At 53.7% G+C, this 11989-nt stretch overlaps 1 protein-coding gene across 1 annotated transcript; it reads left to right on the forward strand.

The window, feature by feature from the left end:
• The first annotated feature begins 210 nt into the window (after positions 1 to 210).
• Positions 211 to 10242, forward strand: LOC129541153 (chymosin). The gene is made up of 9 exons (XM_055402875.2): positions 211 to 272; positions 3172 to 3322; positions 4104 to 4221; positions 5002 to 5120; positions 6354 to 6553; positions 7134 to 7247; positions 8540 to 8684; positions 9300 to 9398; positions 10105 to 10242. Exons 1-9 carry the CDS (start codon positions 211 to 213, stop codon positions 10240 to 10242), a joined length of 1146 nt encoding a protein of 381 aa, XP_055258850.2.
• The last annotated feature ends 1747 nt before the right edge of the window (positions 10243 to 11989 follow it).

Raw genomic sequence — 11989 nt, forward strand, 5'->3', positions numbered from 1 at the left:
AACTTTGAAGTCCCCGGGGTGGTGGAACCCATGGCCCTTATCAGAGTGGGTGTTGTGTAGTCTGGGTGCTATCTTAATGTGTTTGCAGAGTGGCCCGAATTTAGGGGCTATCTCTGCAGCTTGGGCTCCCAGCCAGAGGGAGCCCCGCACCTCCTATAAAAGCTGTGAGAGTGGGCCCTAGCTGTAGCGGCGGCCAGACCCAGATCCAAGATGAGGTGTCTTGTGGTGCTTCTTGCTGTCTTCGCTCTCTCCCAGGGCGTGGAGATCACCAGGTGAGTGTCAGGCCCCAGGGGAGGGGATGGGCATCGCACGCATCTGCTCTGGGTGGGTCTCCCTCGTCTTCCAGCCATCGGGTCCCCTTGGGAGACCTCGAGGAAATGCTGCAGGTTCCCGGGATCATCGTTACCAGTCAGCTTTGCCTTTTATGTTGGAGCCTTTTCCTCTAAAGCATTCCCCTATTCTTCAGGGTGTGGTGAACGAGAACAGGGGGTCAGATGGGCTGTGTGGGAATTAAGCACACAACTTCTGGAGTCAAACTGCCTGATCCTCAGCTTCATCATGAACATAACGTAAACTTGTAAATTTAGGATGACAGAAGCATCCATCTCATAGGGTTGTCCTGAGGGGTAAGTTGTTGCTGTTTAGTCGCTAAGTCATGTCCGACTCTTTGCGATCCCTTGGACTGTAGCCCACCAGGCTCCTCTGTCCATGGGATTCTCCAGGCAAAAATTGGAGTGGGTTGCCATTCACTTCTCCAGCGGATCTTCTCTACCCAGGAATCAAACCCGAGTCTCCTGCATTGGCAGGCGGATTCTTTACCCAATGAGCCAAGGAAGCCCTCATAAGGGGTACATGAGTTAGTGTTTATAAAATGCTCTGAAGAGTGCCTGGCACATTGTAAGTTATGTGTGCATCTGTTAGAGTTCTCTGTTGTGCCACCTCCTTTGTGGGTGAAGTTTCCAGGTTCTCCTCCCCAAATTATAACTGGTATTTATTGAGTGCTTGCTACTAGATGCCGGACACTTAACTAGGGCTTTACCTATACTCTCACTAAGCCTCAGGGATTAGGTAGATAATATTTTTTGCGCCTCACAGGTAAGGAAGCTGCTGCTCAGGGAGGGTCCCTGAGCTGTTCATCGCCTTGTGGTTAGATATGAAGGAGCCAGACTTGGCCCTAGGTGGATTGGCACTTTTTTTTTGGTTACACCGTGCAGCATCTGAGCTCTTAGCACCCTAGCCAGGGATCGAACCCATGCCCCCTGCAGCGGAAGCGTGGATTCTTAACCATTGCACCACCAGGGAAGTCCGTGGACTGGCACTCTTGCCATGACACCACACTACCTCTGGTTCCCAGATTCAAGCTCTGTCAAGGCCCCAGCCCAGGGAAACCTGAATCCATCCCTGGGAAGCAGGGTCCCTAAAAAGGGGTCTGGTGCCTTTCACCAGTGGGGACTGCCGGTGGTGGTCCTAAAAGTGGAGTTCTTTCAAGTGCCAGGTACCTGGCCGGCTCAGCACAACATCTGGAGGCAGAAGTAGGGTGGAGGTTTCTGTGGTGGTTGGAGCTGCAAACGTTTAGGGCTGCATTCCTGGTTCTTAGCACAGGGCAGTAGACTGCCCTCGAGCCTCGCTTGCCTTGAGGGTGGCTTTCTGGGTCCTGTGCCGAGACAGGACAGATCAGCAGAGTTGCAGCTACTACTGTGAGAGTCACCAGGCACTCAGCCTGTGGATCCTGAGCTGACTGGGAACCAGAATTGGAGCAAGCAGAAAGACATGAGGACACGGGAAAGGACAGCTGTGGACTTGCTCCCAGGAGCTCAGCCCAACCTCCTTCCTTTCCGACTGAAGTCCTTTCAGAGACAAAGGCTGAGAAACGTCTGGAGAACCTTTCACTTCTATTAATAGATCAGGTCCCAGCCGAAGTCACACATGAGGGCTGGGGGCGGGAGGCACCAGAGGAGAGAGGGTGATTAATACACGAGGCATTCCATATGGGATCCATTTGAGACCTGAACAACGTGAGAAAACCCATTTCCTTTATGAGTCTTAAACCTGCTGCCCTTTTATTACTCTCAAAGCTCTTTCACACCTGTAGGCTCCAGTTGTCCTTAAAACAGCCCCAAGGAGGAGGACCACGTGACTCAGAGCTGGGTGACATTGGGAACGATCTCGCTCTAGTCTTCCACTAGAAGGGGAGGAAACTAGGAGCTGGAGAGGTTAAGTCACTCACTTTGTCCACAGCAGTGCCCGAGAGTGGCTGGAAAGGAAGAGATAATCCATTCTGCACAGAAGTTGAAGCTCAGAGGGCCTTAACCAGCCACCAGCTGCCCAAGGCCAAGTATCCAACCAGCTTCTGCTGTTTTCCTTCTTGATTCTCTTCCTGCTGATCTGCCTCCATCATCTATCATCTAAACTCTAACCATATTCACTGGGGACCGTGCTCTGTGCTGAAACAGTCTGAAGAAATTCCATCCATGTTAGGCGGCCCAGAGAGCAGAGAACAGGGGTTGGCCAAAGGGGGGAGCATAGTCATAGCTTTTTCCATAGTGTGGGGGACACCATTTTCTTCTCCACACAGTATGCTCCTAGAGGGTAGAGACTGAACTTTTTCATGTGTCCCCGGTACCCCATACGGTGCCTGGCACATAGTAGGTCCACAGCATGAATTGGAGACTGAAAGAGAATATGCTAAGTGTCTTTCAAACTGTTAGTCGCTCAGTCATGTCTGACTCTTTGCAGCCCCATGGACTGTAGCCTGTCAGGCTCCTCTGTCCATAGACTTCTCCAGCAAGAATACTGAAGTGAGTTGTCATTTCCTTCTCCAGAGGATCTTCCTGACCCAGGGATCAAACCTGAGTCTCCTGCATTGCAGGCAGATTCTTTACTGTCTGAGCCACCAGGGAAGCCCAGGCACCAGGGAAGCCCATTAGTTGATTATAAAATACATTGATTGAGTCTCCACCAGCGTTAGAAAAGAGAAAGGAGTTGGAAATATCAGAGTGCATTGCAGTTGGTAATGGCCAGCATGGGCTAATGCAGAACACGAATTTTACTTTAGGTAATAATACAAAAATGGAGAAGTAACTTATGGAGCCCAGAGCCTCTGGGCTCCTCTGAGGCTGGGCGGCCCTGGGGAGATGCCCACCTTATCACTAGTTCTTTCCCTCTCCTCAGGATCCCTCTGTACAAAGGCAAGCCTCTGAGGAAGGCGCTGAAGGAGCGTGGGCTTCTGGAGGACTTCCTGCAGAAGCAGCAGTATGGCATCAGCAGCAAGTACTTTGGCCTCGGGGAGGTGGCCAGCGTGCCCCTGACTGACTACCTGGATGTGAGTGGCTCTGCCAGCCTTCCAGTAATGATCCCCACCCGGCGTGATGGACACCCCGCCCCCCTTTTCCCTCTTACAGGAATCAGGGAGCCCTGTGGGGGTGTGTGAGGCCGTCTCCCACCCCTCAGTAACTCTCAGGAACCAGCAGACCCTGCAGAACCGGTCCTTCCACCTTCAAGGGTCTGAGCCCAGATGACCTGCCTGCAGACAGCATCCCTTTGGGATACATGGTTTGCTCCCAGATCCAGCCTCACACCTGACTTTCCAGGTCCAAGGAACCCACGTCTTAGGTTGACTGGGCAGGGAGGGGGCAGCTGGTGCCCACTGTCAGCTGCCCGGGATGTGACAGGAGCTCCCCCTATGCCCTCTTCTTTTATGGAGCCTGTCTCTCTCATCTGTCACTCAGTAAACAACCCACCCTTTTTCTCTTCAGTGTCCTCGTTTCCTTATCTAGGTCATCCCCACCCCCATCTGAGCCCCAGTTTTGACACACAGAGAGAGCTGGAAGGAGGTGTGACTGGGGCACCTTGGGTCTGGGGTCTGTACCTAGCTGGTGTCCCACCTCTGTGTCCCTGTCCCTGGCAGGTGGCCCAGGCTCCCTACCAGGCAGGGCTTACATTTTGCTCTAGTGTCTGCTCTGGGGGTGATTCCAGCAGGGGTTGCAGGATTTGAGGAAGAAATCATGGAGCCTGCAGAACCGAACAGGCTCTGGACTGGGCATCAACGCTCCCCAGTCCTTCACATGGTGCTCCCAGCCTGACCTGGTGCTGTCTGTCCTCAGAGTCAGTACTTTGGGAAGATCTACCTCGGGACCCCGCCCCAGGAGTTCACCGTGGTGTTTGACACCGGCTCCTCTGACTTCTGGGTACCCTCTATCTACTGCAAGAGCAATGCCTGCAGTGAGTGACACCCCGGCCCCGCCCACCCCTCCGCTCTGTAGGTTGTGGTCAGGGTGGCCAGGCTTGGGGTGGGATGTGTCTGTGTGTTGTGGGGAGAGCCGGCTTGGACATTCCCAGACTCCTGGTTGTGTCCTATCTCCTTGCTCAACCCTCCCACTGGCTGCAGACTGGGCAGATGTGCAGATCACAGATCTGATGCATAAAGCACCAGTTAGAAATGGGGGAAATTTGCTTTATATTTTTGGCTCTGTTAGGAGTCAAGGCAGATGCCTTACCCTCCTGGGGGCTCAGTTTTTCTTTCTATAAAATAGGGCCACGACATGCCAGTCGGTCCCAAGAGAATAAAGTGAGAAGTACTGAGAAAACATTAAATATATGTAAATAATTTATTTCTCCAACCATCTTGGGAGATTGGTGCTCTTTTTAGCCTTATTCACCAGGTGAGGAAATCAAGGTTGAGAGAAGCAAAGAAACTCGTTGGAAATTACAAAGCTGGTGTAAGCTAGTCTCTGGAAAGCATAGAGATGGCTTTCTTTTTTTCTTTTTGTTTGGGAGTTATGAAGGTAGCACTGGGGGTCAGAGAGGTGGGTTGAGCAGCAGAGAATAGTTTTCTCGACTGAGCTTTGTGGGATCCAGACAGAACTGGCTGCTTATTTTCAGTAGAGAGAATGGTTAGTATTGAGACCATATTCTTACAAGAGCTGGTAAGGATTGAGCCCCTATTAGCACTGTCAAGTGGAAGGTGCTCTGGGTCCCACTAACCCTGAGCTTGTGTTCCAGAAAACCACCAGCGCTTCGACCCAAGAAAGTCGTCCACCTTCCGGAACCTGGGCAAGCCCCTGTCTATCCACTATGGCACGGGTAGCATGCAGGGCGTCCTGGGCTACGACACCGTCACTGTGAGTGGGGCTTGGGGCCAGCCAGTCCTCCCCTTCCCCTCCCCGCCAGCCACTGCCCACCCAGACGCCCTGCTCTGGGCTGCGCCATGGCTGGTGCCAAGGGGCTGTTTGCGTCTTGCCCTTGTGGGTGGCCCCCCCGGGAGGAGATTCTGAGAGGGATTTTAGCCAGCAGCAGCTGCAGGGGGGTCCCTCCCTACCTGCCCCCTTTCCTTCCCGTGTCAGCTCCCACCCGAGAGGCTTCTCTGGGTCCAGTTTCCATCTTCCCAACCCCCTTTTTCACGTAACCTTGGCATGGTCACTGTGATCTCATCTTAAATTTAGTTCTTTCAACAACGCTTTGAGGAAGCTAGTCTCACCCCCATTGTTCAGACGAAGGACCCGAGGATCAGATGAGCTGATAACTTGCTTGAAGTCACACAGCTGGTGATGGTGGGCGCTGTCAGACCCACGTCTCCACCTCTCTGGGTTTGACTTCACTTTATAAGTCATAGAGCAGTGCCTCCTTTCAAGTCAGAAAGCATCTGTGCCCTCTGGACAAGAGCTCCCTTTGGTTTTGGCCCTCTTTGCCTTCTGAAGTACTTGATTCAACGGCCGGCACATAGTAAGTGCCCAGTACATGTTAGCATCTTTCCTTCCATCCTCACCCACCATCTAAAATTAAAATCAAGCAGTATTCCTTGGTGCTCATCAGCTTGCTCTTCCTTGAGTTCTTCCTGGGGTCTGGCTGGAGTCTTTTTTGCTGTGAGCCCAAAGGCTCAGAGAAGTACTTGTCCAAGGTCACACAGCACATGGCAAAGCAAGGATGTACAGCAAGTCTTTTAGATGCACACTGCGTGCATGTTCCTTCTGTCCATCCTGCTGCCCCCACAGTGCTTCCCTGGGAGGTGCCCCGGGTGCAGCCAATGGAAGGGCTGCAGGCAGGCAGAGGTCCCTTTGAGCAGCCCTTGTTTCACCCTGTTCTTTCAGCTCACCCTCAATTTCTGCAGCATGAACACTGCTCTCTGTACCCCCGCCTGAGCCCTCTCTTCCCCTGCCAATCAGCCCCCTGCCTCATGAGACCAGTTCCCTCAAAACCACAGCACAGAGCTGAAAAACGAAACTTTTCTCTTTAGCTCACATAACTACACTGCCCATAGAAGGGAGGGCGGACTGGCGAAGATGGACTTGACCTAAGCCCTCTCTGGGTCCTCTGGCCACAGGGCCCCCTGGTGGAGGTCACTCTCTCTCTTGCAGGTCTCCAACATTGTGGACGTCCAGCAGACAGTGGGCCTGAGCACCCAGGAGCCTGGGGACGTCTTCACTTACGCTGAGTTCGACGGGATCCTGGGGATGGCCTACCCCTCTCTCGCCTCAGAGTACTCGATGCCCGTGTTTGACAACATGATGAACAGGCACCTGGTGGCCCAAGACCTGTTCTCAGTTTACATGGACAGGTAGGAGCTGCACTCAGCCTGGACTGGTCTTCCATGGCCTGGCAGGGACCATTGACTGAAGAGGGGCTACCTCTCGGGGACACTGCAATTCAAGGACACCAGCATCTAAGCACACTTCTCCTTGTTTCCAGGCACATCTAACTCTCTGTCTAAAGGCCCCAACATGGTCGTGGATGCAGCCAGAGTCCACTAGGCCAGAGTTTGACCTTCATTTCTGGCTTTTATAAAAAGAAGCTTGACTCTGTCTTTGCATAGGGGATTTTAACCTCTTTTTTTCTTCCACAGTGATAGGCCTCAGTAATCATTTACTGATGTCATTGAGATTCTCAGACACTTATAGCAGGCTCTGAGAGAGTTCAGGCTTCTCCTTTCAGTATGCAGGAGATATTAGAGAAGAGCCTGGAGCAGCTGGGAGAAGAGCTGGGAGAGCTCATCTGAAGCCTCTGGGGTGGAGGTGGGGGTTGGGGGTGGGAGAAGAGTGGGGAGGGGTCTGAATTGCCTCTGCCCTGTGTGGGGCTGGGATACCTCTTCTCAGAGCCACAGTGTCAGGGTCCAATAACACGCCTTTCCTCGGTTTCAGGAATGGCCAGGAGAGCATGCTCACGCTGGGGGCCATTGACCCGTCCTACTACACAGGATCCCTGCACTGGGTGCCCGTGACTGTGCAGAAGTACTGGCAGTTCACCGTGGACAGGTGAGAGGCAGCCGTGGCCCCGCCAGAGGCCGACTCCAAGTGCGGGGCCCCGAGGATCCAGGAGCTCGTCACAGCCGAGTCTGAATCAGATGCTCCAAGGCCAAGGGTCCTTGATAGTGAGAGTGCTGGCCATTCACTTACACTTTATTAATAAGATTGTGCTGTGCTGTGCTTAGTCGCTCAGTCATGTCCCAACTCTTTGCAACCCCATGGGCTGTAGCCCACCAGTCTCCTCTGTCCAGGGAATTATCCAGGCAAGAATACTGGAGTGGGTTGCATGCCCTGCTCCAGGGGATCTTCCCAACCCAGGGATTGAACCCAGGTTTCCCACATTGCAGATGGATTCTTTACCATCTGAGCCACCAGGGAAGCCCAAGAATACTGTAGTGGGTGGTCTATCCCTTCTCCGGGGATCTTCCAGACTGAGGAATCAACTGGAGTCTCCTGCATTGCAGGTGGATTCTTTACCAGGAGAGCTACCAGGGAAGCCTTATCTGGGCTTCCTATTGATAAACAATCCACCTGCCTCTGCAGGAGACATAAGAGACGTGGGTTCTATCTCTGAGTCGGAAAGATCCCCTGGAGAAGGAAATGACAACTCACTCCAGTACTCTTGCCTGAGAATCCCATAGCCAGAGGAGCATGGTGGGCTACGGTCCATAGGGTTGTAAAGAGTCAGACACAACTGAAGCAGCTTAACATGGGCCCTGTGCTTATCCAGCAGTACTACCTGTCAGGCATTGTGCTGGGTGAGAATGTGACTGCTTCATTTGCTCCTCACTGAAATCCTGTAGAGCGGTGCCATGATTGTCTTTTTGTAATTTACTAACATCAAGTTTGAACCTCATGACCATCCCCTGGGGAAGTCAAGGAAGGGGTGCTAATGGACCCATTTTGCAGATGAGAAGCCTGAGTGCAGGAAGGTTGGAGAACTTGCAGCAAGGATATGGCAGGAGAAAACTGGAAACCAGATCTTTGGGCAAAGCGAGCAGTGCTCCTCCTACCTGCTCCCTTAGTGCATGCAACTTTGTTGTTTTGTTGACCCTTCTGTCCCAGAGAAGGTCAGGCGGCCTCCATTTAGCCACTGCTGAGTTGGGAGAAAATGATTTTGGGATTTCTTTCTCTGAGTTCAGGAAGTTATGGGGGCTCCAGGAAGGAGCCCAAAGAAAAGGACCTGGGATGGCTAGGCTTCTTTCCTGCCAAGGTCCCTGACAGGGGAGGCTAGAAGGGACCCAAGGAAGGAGGGCTGGATGCTGGACGTGCTGCAAGGCCACCCTGTCCCCCCTCTGCAGTGTCACCATCAGCGGTGTGGTTGTGGCCTGTGAGGGTGGCTGTCAGGCCATCCTGGACACGGGCACCTCCATGCTGATCGGGCCCAGCAGCGACATCCTCAATATCCAGCAGGCCATTGGAGCCACACAGAACCGGTATGGTGAGGTGAGCCCAGACCCTTATCCCCACCTCCCCAGGACCTCCGAAGAGGGAACCCCCTTTGCACATGGAAGCAATGACAAAGGGAAATGGTGAGGGGCCTGTTCTCCTGCAGGGGTGGGAGGCCTTCACGATGGCCTGGCTCTTCTAGCTTTGGCCACTTGGCATTGGGGCTTCTCTGCCTCACACAGTGGCAGCAGTCTGACCTTCTGTCCCCAGAGAGGGTCACACACCCCTGACTCTCTGAGCTTTGCTATGCCCTCCACGGATGAGTCTGTCCACTTTCTCCCTGTCAGCTAAGTGCTCCCAGCGTCCTTGGGAGCTCTGACTGGGCTTGGAGGGAAACGTCGAGGCCAAGCCCGCCTTGTCTCCATCCTTGTCTCCAGCTGGTGTCTGTCCCTGGGCTGGATGACAGGTGGTCCCCATCAGTGCGATGAGATCCAAGAACTTCCCTGGGGTCCTCTGAGTAGCAGATTCTTGCCTCTGCTCAGCTCCAGTGCAGAGCAAGGGGTCCTGCCTGGAACTTCCTCTGTCATCAGATCGCACTTCCTCTGACTTCCTCTGGCAGTCAGATCGCACCCATGGCCCTTCTAAGAAGACTTCCCTCCCTCTGTTCTTTAGTTTGACATCGACTGTGACAGCCTGAGCAGCATGCCCACTGTGGTCTTTGAGATCAATGGCAAAATGTACCCACTGACCCCCTCCGCCTATACCAGCCAGGTATGCACCTCCAGAGAGGAGCCTGGCTTCACCCAGTTCTCCTCCCTCTTGGCAACTCGGCATGTTGGTGATAAGAGGCAAGGCCTAGATGGACAGAGCAGGTCGTACATTTAGACCACCCGGACCTTCAGAATAGGATGAGGCTGTCCTGGGGGCAAGCTCATCCTGGGACAAGTAGGGCAAACCAGAGGGAAAGACGCCAGGGCCCAAGGGAGGGTGGGGGCCACTCTAGGAATCTCCATCCACTGTGCTGGCTTCTAAGCCCTGGGGCCTTGGGCTTTGTTCAGGATTTTTCTTAGTAGTCTGGGCTTTGTGGGCACCCACACTTTGTCCCTACTGCCCTGCTGGCTTCAGCTTTAACCTAATCCTCAGCACCCCAGACAGTCAAGGCCTGAGGTGCCCAGGCCTGCTCTGGAAGGGGGTCATCAGGGCCGTAGGTGCTGAAAGCAGGAGGGTGGGGGCTTAGGGGAGGACAAGTGAGGGGGGAGGGGACCCACTAGATGATCTTGGGTTCAGTCACTTTATTTCTGAATATCAATTTCTTCATTTGTTGAGCAGACAAATCTGACACTTGTTTGCTTACCTCCGAAGGTGATTTCAAGGGTGAAAGGAAACACTAGATGAGAGGGTGACTGAGGGGATGGGGTAGGGAAAGACACCGCAACGGGGGTTGGAAGCAGCTTCATGGCCCCCTTCCCTTTCCCAGGACCAGGGCTTCTGTACCAGTGGCTTCCAGGGTGAAAATCGTTCCCACCATTGGATCCTGGGGGATGTCTTCATCCGAGAGTATTACAGTGTCTTTGACAGGGCCAACAACCTCGTGGGGCTGGCCAAAGCCATCTGATCGCATCACTGACCAAGAACCTCACTGTCCCCACACACCTGCACACACGCACGCACACATGTACGTGAGCACACGTGCACACACGGATGAGGTTTTCAGACAGATGATTCTCAATAAATATTGTCTTTCTGCAAAGCCTGGCTTCCTTTGGGGCTGAACCCCTGCACCGCTCTGGGGGCGGGATGTGACAGTCACGTGGTGTGCCCAGCAGAGCTGGGGCCACGTGTGTGGAGGAGGGTTGGGGAGTTGATAGGTGGAGACCGTCACAAGGAAATCGGCAGTTTCAAAATCAGGTCAGGATTTTAGAAACGAGATCCATCTTGTCTTCCTGTTTGCTCACTCTACATATTTTTAGGGAAAGAGTGCAGTAAGCAAGACCTTTCGAGGCTGGGAACAAGGGCTTGAGGTGGAATTGAGTAGAGAATGTTCGCCCAGGGAGAGAATAGCTCTAGGTCTCTGGTCTATTAAGAGAAGGGCTTGACGGCCATTTGGAGAAGACAGTTAGTGGGACAGCCCAGAGCCCCATCCTCTGTCTTAGAGGCTTCAAACCTGGCTCGCCAGTGCCTGAAAAGTGGCTACGTTGCAGGGGCAGACCCGTGTCCACCGGCTCACAGAGGTGGACGTGTCTAAGCTCAGCAAGGACCGCAGATGTCAGGCTCACAGGTCCTGGCAGCTCCTCATGAGCAGGGGAGAGGCCACTGAGGAGATGCAAATATCAAGGGGTCAGAACAAGGGCGTCTAGGCATATGTCAGAGGTTTTTCTCCGTCATGCTACTTTGAGGTGCTGTGATGGGCAAGCCAACCAGCCTCCTGGGGAAGTCCCAGTGCTGGGCCCCTTGGCCAGACCTGCACATGTTTATTCGCTCCACCTTCCCTCCCTTCTCTCTGCACCCCTTCTAGTGTTTTCTCCAGAGGGGACAGTGCAATTGATCAGGCTTCCTTTTTCTAAATCTCAACCAGTCTTGTCCCCAGTATGGTGACTGTGCTTTAAGTCACATCTTTATAATAGCTGAACTCTCAAAGGGGGACTGGGGCCACGTTATTACCTAGTCCCTGCCCCCAGCATATGCTGACCACACGTGTCCTGCAAAGACCTGAGGAGCAGGTGTCACGCAGCACATCTCCGAGAGCCTGGAGTTACAGGTTTGGCTGTGACACTTCACAAAGGAGACTGTCCTTTAGAAAGGGGGGAGAGGTGCCCCCAGCAGGAGCTGCTGATGGTGTCTTGTTGACGGGACCCTCTGGGGGCATCTCCTGGGGTCTTTCCCAGCTGTGGTGTGTGTGCTATGCTAACTCACTGCAGTCGTATCTGACTCTGCGATCCTATAGCCTAGCCCGCCAGGCTCCTCTGTCCATGGGATTTTCTAGGCAAGAATACTGGAGTGGGTTGCTATACCCTTCTCCAAGGGGTCTTCCTGACCCAGGGATCAAACCCACGTCTCCTGCATTGCGGGCAGATTCTTTACCTCTGAGCCACTGGGGAAGCCATACCCGAGGACAAACAAAATGGGGGACCCAGGATGGTGGAGGTGCTGTGGCAGTGGCTTTCTGGGTCTGTGGCTGAGCTGCAGAGGGAACTGGGGCCCTCTGGGAGGGAAGGAGCCGGGCTGCGCTGTGGAAAGTGATGTGGAGGAAGAAGGGCTTAGGTTGCAGTGCCCAGGGAACTGAGGGGCCTGGGACAGGTTGGGGCAGAGGAGACAAGAGAATATCCTGGGACCCCAAGAGCAGAGGACATCCTTGGTGCTCG

This window comes from Moschus berezovskii, chromosome 4 (genome assembly GCF_049115385.1).
Source record: "Moschus berezovskii isolate FMDL1 chromosome 4, NW_MosBer_1.0, whole genome shotgun sequence".
NCBI lineage: Eukaryota > Metazoa > Chordata > Mammalia > Artiodactyla > Moschidae > Moschus > Moschus berezovskii.

Bases quoted from the DNA above. Each gene is read 5' to 3' on its own strand.
- LOC129541153 (XM_055402875.2), top strand. From the start codon at position 211: ATGAGGTGTCTTGTGGTGCTTCTTGCTGTCTTCGCTCTCTCCCAGGGC. The intron at 5,121-6,353 runs GTGAGTGGGGCT...TCTCTCTTGCAG, and splicing joins TGGGCTACGACACCGTCACT to GTCTCCAACATTGTGGACGT. The intron at 8,685-9,299 runs GTGAGCCCAGAC...TCTGTTCTTTAG, and splicing joins CACAGAACCGGTATGGTGAG to TTTGACATCGACTGTGACAG.